This window comes from Coccomyxa subellipsoidea, assembly GCF_000258705.1.
Source record: "Coccomyxa subellipsoidea C-169, whole genome shotgun sequence".
Taxonomy (NCBI): domain Eukaryota; kingdom Viridiplantae; phylum Chlorophyta; class Trebouxiophyceae; family Coccomyxaceae; genus Coccomyxa; species Coccomyxa subellipsoidea.
This window is the reverse complement of record NW_005178040.1, coordinates 2,014,267-2,021,785: the sequence shown is the minus strand read 5'-3', so window position 1 is coordinate 2,021,785 and position 7,519 is coordinate 2,014,267. Positions and strand designations below refer to the sequence as shown.

General features: G+C 54.2%; 1 protein-coding gene across 1 annotated transcript; it reads left to right on the top strand.

Annotated features, from left to right (window-relative positions):
* Positions 1-1,630: 1,630 nt before the first annotated feature.
* COCSUDRAFT_61028 (hypothetical protein) lies at positions 1,631-7,119 on the top strand (the record flags this gene model as incomplete). The annotated part of the gene is made up of 15 exons (XM_005650523.1): positions 1,631-1,841; positions 1,972-2,057; positions 2,366-2,539; positions 2,727-2,903; positions 3,062-3,217; positions 3,345-3,446; positions 3,706-3,933; positions 4,156-4,275; positions 4,400-4,562; positions 4,715-4,898; positions 5,035-5,234; positions 5,499-5,714; positions 6,007-6,495; positions 6,768-6,901; positions 7,009-7,119. 15 exons carry the CDS (start codon positions 1,631-1,633, stop codon positions 7,117-7,119), a joined length of 2,751 nt encoding a protein of 916 aa, XP_005650580.1.
* Between the last annotated feature and the right edge of the window lie 400 nt (positions 7,120-7,519).

Here is a 7,519-nt window from a genome sequence, read left to right as displayed (position 1 = left end):
CTAGCGTTTCTTGAACAGCTGAGTGGCCCCAAAGTAGTTCGTTGCGAGGTCCTCAGTCCTGACAAGTCCAGGAGATCCTCCCCCTTTCATTTTATCTGCATCCACAGAGCTTGTCCATCAGGCGAGAAGTTTTGAGTTGCCGCATTTACAAATTATATCCGAACATTTCCTAATATGTCAGCTGGGAACTTGTCCTTGACAGGGGTTAGACATCAACATGATGTACTGATGAAACGAGGTCATTTCACTAGGTACAACAAATGCACACGCTAACATTTCATCATAAGTGCTAGGCTGATTTATCTTGATGAGAAATGTTTATATATGTTGGGGTATAATCAAACGGACGGGCCAAGCTTACATGAAGGCTTGCATCGGAGTAGATTCTCACGAAGCAAGGACGCTTAACTACCACAGAGGCATTTCCGAGTCTCTCTAGTCTCGAAGTTTGTCCTTTCAGGACTCTCTTCACGAACTTGATTACATTCTCGCCCTCGAAAAATTCTTCGGGGAGAGGGAACGTGTTGGAGACGAAGTCAGGAAGACGCTGCCCATCTGGAGCCAATCTTGCGCAATGTCCCAAATCTGCCTTGAATTGCAATTGCTACTGGTACAAATGTCGAATGTTCTTTGCGCTTATCGTCTCCCAAATGGCCCTGACAGTCGGATACGAACTTCATAGTAATGTCAAGTGTCAAGAGTCTAGGTGGCAAAAGGGACCTGTCGCGGAAACACTGATCAGATGTTAACGAGCGATCACATTCAGACTATATTGCATTCCGAGAGGCGAGCTTTGCTGCAGCGAGGCTTGTGCAGCTCTCGACGGAATGGATGCAGCTTGCTTGCTGACAAGGTCTGTAAAGCCTATGCAATTCGATGTCTCACTATGCGAACATAATTGCTCGTGATTCTCGTATGCTTACTTTATTGACTGTGCAAACAATAGCCGCCAAGGCAATCCCCATAGAGCCTGTGATGTCCTTTACTATGTATATAATAGGACACATAGTCATGATGAAAACCAGAAGATCTTGGCAGATTGAGGACCCAGTATCGTTTTCCTGATGTTACAGGACTGTATACGGCGCAGTCATAGGCATTTGTTGGTGGGCAATAAACGGCTGTGCTGCAAGCCCAGAAATGCCGCTGTCAGCCCATCACCTTCGACCCAGGCAAGCATGCATTGAGATCTCTACTCTGCACAACAGCTGTTGATCAGCCCTGCTGATGACTAATTCAGGGTCTCCCTCAGAGAGAGGGAGTGCTGCTTTGCCAGAGGCTTCCTCTCGTATTATCTACTCGCACTGTGACTCGAGACTGTCATTTCTTGCTTGCAGAGGGTGGAGCATTTGGGACATGCGGCTCGCTCACAGCTCTCAGAGCAGCAGTTGGCAGACCGTATGAAGGCTCATGCCGAGAGCTCTTTCAGCGGGTATGCCCTGTTGTTTGGCATCTTCCAAGTCCTCATTGGATACCAAGAAACTTCGTCTTCCCAGTGAAATTGGCAGTACTGGACAAGGCCAGAACCCCAATACTGTTTGTCAGCCAGGCTGAAAAGCAGTGCGCCATGTGCTTCAGGCGGGAGTCTCGGTGGGATCTGAGAGGACGGAGAGGCAATGAAGTGGCTGAGATGGCAATCGCAGCGCCGGTGCATATGCCTGCGCCTTTGGCCGGCAAGGGGCGGGACTTGCGGCTGGTGTTTTTGGGGGCGGGTCTGGCGCTGTGTGCACACTATGTTCTTCAGTGGCTGGGCCACATGCCCTGGTGGCAGCGAATCTCCCGGCGCTTCATTTGGTGGCATGCTGATGCCCTGCCCTACAGTCCATACGGAACATATGCAGGTACTGGTGATCTTTTGCAATATGATTGACATGGGCAGAGGCTTTATGTTTCTAGCTTTCCCAAGCAGCTACGCATTCTGGCAAGGACAGGAATGGAGAGTTACTTAGGACATGATGTGAATATGTGCAGGGGAGCCAGACACCACCACCACAGCCATGGTGCTCTACTCTGACAATGAGGAGGCTGTGGAGTGGGTCAACATGTGTTGGCGGAAGGTGTGTCTTCAAGAGATAGTCACGAGCTTGGTCCAGATATAATTTCAAATCTTTGCAAGAGGCGAGAGATGGAGGGTTGACTCTGGCGATCCCCTGCAGATGTGGAGAGTGTACCAACGAGGCTTAGAGCGCTGGATTGCCGACCTTCTGCAGCCTGTCTTTGACAACCTGGTCACTGACGGCATGGTCCCACGCTTTGTTCAGGCAAGTGCCCAGCATTCCCACACAAGATATTGGCTGTGATCCCACAGAGTTCTAAATGTATTTGAGATCCTAGTATTCGGGTCAGCAAAGGGGTTATGGTGCAGCGGCTGCGCATCCTGGAGTTCACGATAGACCACGAGGCCCCATACTTCTCAAAGATGCGGCGACGGACCAGCCGCAAGGACTCGGACCTGAATGGCATTGTGGACGTGCGCTACACTGGAGGCGCCCGCATGCTGCTGCTGATTGAAGTGGGCCAGGGCAGGTGGCGCTTCAAGGTGCGTCCCTTATTGCTTATAGTTGACTTGTTTTTTTGGTTTTTGATGAAATAGGTGAGTTGGAACTAAGGGTGATGGGCGGACTGATGCCAAAACATTCAAGCATTGCCGGTTTGGTAGTCTTGATACACTGTAGAGCGCGCACAGAGTAAGTACATTGGTATTGGAGGGTGTTGTGGCTGTGCAGCTGCCGGTGCTGGTGAGCGACCTGGACTTGGAGTGCAAGATGTGGATCAAGCTGCGGCTGGCGCCCATGTGCCCCTACATCGGCAGCATCTCCCTGGCATTCGTCGGCGCCCCCAACGTCAAAGTCCAGCTCCTGCCCTACAACCGCGTCCGCGTCATGCGCATACCCATCCTCCAGGTGACCTCCCTGGCAATTCCACTGCTTCCTCTGTTCAGAGCTACCCTTGAGGCAGGAATCCAGGAAGCGCCCCCTCTGTTCATAGCTATTTTTTTGGCAGGACTGCAGGAAACCCCACAGCTGCCCTGATGGTGTGGCATGTATCTCTGTGCATGCAGGCGTTCCTCACCAAGCTGTTCACAGTGGACCTGCCAGGCCTCATTGTCCTGCCCAAGCGGCTAGACATCAACATCCCTCCTGCGGTCACAGCCGTCGCTGAAGCTGCAGTCGGGCGCGATGCGGTTATGAGGGCTGTGGCATCCGCCGTCCTGCAGGTATATAGAAGCCATTCAGCAACAGTTGCTGCCTTGATATCTAAATGTATGAGGAAGCTTTATGTTTTTGGGAATGGGACATGCTGGGCTTATTGCTTGCAATTGAGGGTGATGTTCTCCATTGCAGTCGGAGGCTCTTGAGCACAGCCTCATGGCAGCCTTGCCGCTTGGGCCCCAGTCTGCAGCTGGCGGAGTGTCCCTGCCAGACTCCTTCCATGGCGAGCTGACGGTACTTATACTTTCTCCACACCTTCATCCATGTGGTCAGCATGATGCCTGCTGGCACCTTCAATTCCCAAACTCACCCTTGACGCTTTTGGAGAGACTTTCACTGGCAATACCCCCTTAAGTGTCACGGATCAGCAAGGTATTTATATCAGGCTATGCACATTTCAGCACTGATGATCCTTGTGGGGTCTGAAACCGCAGCATTAGTGCCAGTCTGTGACACTAGGAGTCTGTGAGCGACATGTTTATTGTCTGGCCAGGTGACGCTGCTGGAAGCGCGCAATCTGCCGGTGTGGGGCTTCCCGTGGCAGTCCAACCCGTACTGCCGCCTGGAGGTGGGCGACCAGTCCTTCCGCAGCCGCCGCGAGGACGACACCAGCCACGCCGGCAGCCACCGCGCGCCCGTCTGGAACCAGGAGTTCCAATTCCTCGTGGAAAATCCCATCAGCCAGGCAACTGTCTCATCCAGGCTGCACCACACCGTCGGGGTGGCAAACTTTCTGGGCCTGTATTTACTTTCATCCCCTTGTGAGGAGTGTAGAACTGCAGTTGGCAACCAGCGAAAACCAGCACTGATAAGGCCATGGCAGCTACAAGGTGCCATTGATGGCAAATGCAGTTCATGGCTGTGCAATGGGTGTGCTGGGTCATGCAAGGAGGTATGTTGAGTCTATTGTTGGGTGCTTGATGCGCTGTTGTGACGTGTGCAGGTGGTGACCATCAGGGTCTGCGATTCTCACATAACCGGGCGGCCTGATGTGGGCTATGTGAAGTTCCCTCTCGTGCGCATGCCCAGCGATGGGCGCACCACTGCATGGCTGCCTGTTCAGGTCTGACGCTGCCTTCTTCTGTAAAGGACTGTACTTATGCATTGACAATGGACGGTGCATGCCCCGTGCCCTGCTTGTTCAAGCTGATCAATTGGCTGGGCTGACAATGTGAGTTGATGTGCAGTCGAGCGTGCCAGGGCAGAGGGGCCAGGGAGAGCTGCACGTGCAGCTGATCTACAAGCCCTTTGAGGACGAAGAGGAGGAGACTGACAGCACGTACCAGCAGGCTGAAGCCTTCGCTGCAGCTTCCCAGGACCAGAACATCACCGACGTCCGCTCTGCTGCAGGTGCGCAATCCGCCAGCTCTCAATTATTAGTTGCAGAGCAGCTCGGAATTTCCAAGCTCCATCCATAGAAGAGGCAAACGTTGCTTTAGCCGCCACCTTGGCAATTTTTGCTTGGGAGCAAATTGTGGTGAATGTTGTGCATTACCATGCAGATGCCTCATCCCGAGCGGCGGTGGCAGCGTCGGCGGCCGCGGCTGCGGTGGCCGTCACGAAGGCGGCTGCAGCGCGCGCGGCCGCAAAGGTGCGGCGGAGGGCCGGCAAGGAGCTGGCCGCCAAGGGCGGCAACGGCGCACGACCGGAGTGGTCCAAGGACAACGGCGCTCGGCCGCGCAAGGGGTACGTTTTCTACTCAATTTCTATCCTTGAGTTTCCCTTGTGCATGGTCGCAAAGACATTCCAGATTTGTTGGAATCTTTGCACTTCAGTGGAAGCATGGAGGCTGCAAACTTCACTAAGTTGGGGATGCTTGCAGGAGGGAGTCCAAGAATGGGGCACCGCGGGGTGTGTGGGAGATCATGGACTCCCTGAAGGACATCACGCCGGAGGACCTGTTCCCCGGCGTTGCCTACAGCATCACCGAGGATGACGGCGACGAGGACATGCCCTACACCCGCCCCGTCCGCCCCAGGCCCAGGGAAGACTCCGGCAGCGTCGACACCGACAATGTAGCTGGTGCGAAATGCTAGCAGCATCTTGCCCGGTCCCCGCAGCAACCCCAAACAGTAAAATTCTAGCACCACTCGCTGTTCTGTCGTCAAACATTCAATATCCAGCTGTAATGTTGCCACGCCGAGATCCAATCACCATCGGGGCAGTTGCATCGTGATGCGGCCCCGGCTGTTGCCAACGTTACAGCCGGGCATCCTGTAGATGACAAGAGTATTTAATGAAGTCCTCCGAAGTGTTCCTAAATAGGCTCAATTCGGCACCGCGCAGATGCAGCGATGGGGGACATCCGGCGGCGTATAGTGGAGCGCGTGCCCAGCATCGGCCGCGGCCAGATCCTGAGCGCGGACGACGCCCCAGCGCGCGTCGACGCCGGCATCGAGCTGGAGCTCGGCCCCGCCTCGGACGACCGCGTGCCCATGCGCACCTGGCCCGAGCAGGTTGACCCAGTGCACGGCCGCGCCGGTATCTCCACCAGCGGCCCAGGTGAGCTCCTTTTTCCCCAGAATTCAGTGTCATGCAGTAGCTTTGATGTCCAGCTGGGTCTCAGGTTCGCAGCTATCGACACATGTGACACCCCCTGCGACCCAAACAGGAGGAGACTGATTGTATAGATTTTGCCGTCTGTGAAGGCAGGGGCTTTTCCTGTTTAGGTAGTGGATGGCTGACCTTCAGATTGATCTTTGCGCAATTTTTGGATGCTCAGGATATTGCCAAGCCAGGGTGGCAGGGCTTGTGCTGGCAGTGAGATGACAACTTGGGCTCTTTCCATGTGCAGGCTCGGGACGAGGCTTTGGTGGCCATGAGAGCAGCGAGGACGAGAGCAGCGACGACGGCAGCAGCAGCAGCGAGGACGAACACCAGGAGTCTCAGAACGGCAGTGCTCCCCACACGGCAGAGCAGGCTGGAGCCGCAGCCGCGTCTCTGGCTGGCACGTTGCCCCAGCAAGAGCATGCAGATGGCGTGGTGGAGGCAGCCACGTCAGCGGACGGCGCGGCGCAAGTGAAGGAGAGTTCAGAGGGAGAGGCTCAACCAAGTGGTGGCTGGCTAGGGTGGGTGAAGGGTCTCAACCCCTGGAAGGGGGATGACAAAGCAGCAGGGGACAAAGGCGCCGATGCCCCAGAGGGAGACCGGTCAGCAGACGCGGCTGCAGCGGATGGGGGGGCACCTGCGGCTGAGGCGAAACAGGAAGAGAAGAAGAGCAGGTGGAGCTGGCTGCCCTGGGTGGGCAGCATGAATGATGACGAAACAATAGAGGACATCAAAAGTAGGCCCCTTCTGTACATCACAGATGTCAAACAGCCAGCTGAATCACTAGAGTCCTCTGCATGAGATGTCTCCCCAGCATTCCATAAGTTTGGGGACAATCATGTGTGAGAGGTACCTTACTGCTGGCCTTCTGTACATCACATTTGTTAAGCAGCCAGCTCCATAAGCAGATTCCCCTGCATTAGGTTTCGTCTCTGCATGAAATGTCTATGAGTTGGGTCACAGTGATATGTGATGTGTACCTTATCTGCTGGCATTTCTGTGGTGCAGAGGCAGCCAAGCGCAGGGAGGCTGAGATGGAGGAGCTCATGGTGCCCAACGATCTCCCCATTGAAATGATTGCAGAGGAAGTGAAGGAGAGCTGGCGTCTCAAGGAGGTCCATGTGGAGAAGCTGATGCAGAAGGTGAGCGGTCTCATCCGTGGCATCTTTTGAAAGCCTTTCATGGGGCATCGAGATCTGACTTTATCTGGAACAAGGTCTGATTCGAAGTACCTGTGTGTCTGTTGCAGGCCGTGGAGCAGAGTGAGAGGCCATGGCTGATGCTGCTGACTTCGTTGTCGGCCCTGTCTGCGCTGTTGCTGGCACTAGTTTTCTGGAAGCTCTACCAGATGCAGCTGTAGCTGGAGAGGAGTGCTGTTATTATTGTTGCATGTTTGCACTTGCTGAGATTGAAGGCCTCAGCAAACCAGAGTGTTGACTCCGTGAGGAATTTGAGTGATAAGTATAATGGACTGCCAGTGAGAACAACTCTTTGTGTGAACAAACATCCCTGAACGTGCTCGGAAATGCTGCAGCTGAGACAGCATTTGATTCCCATACCAAATTATGTAACCATTGATGATATTAAGTCAACGTGCTTCAGCTGCAAGTTGCATCCAATTGATCAAGACTCATCCGAGTCGGCCGCAGCCTGATCATGCTCCAGGATCATCCCGGGGATCCCATGATGTACCGTATCCTATGCACATTGTGGCATGCATATGTAATTGTGGACTTGTTAAATCAGTGCATTATCGCTTG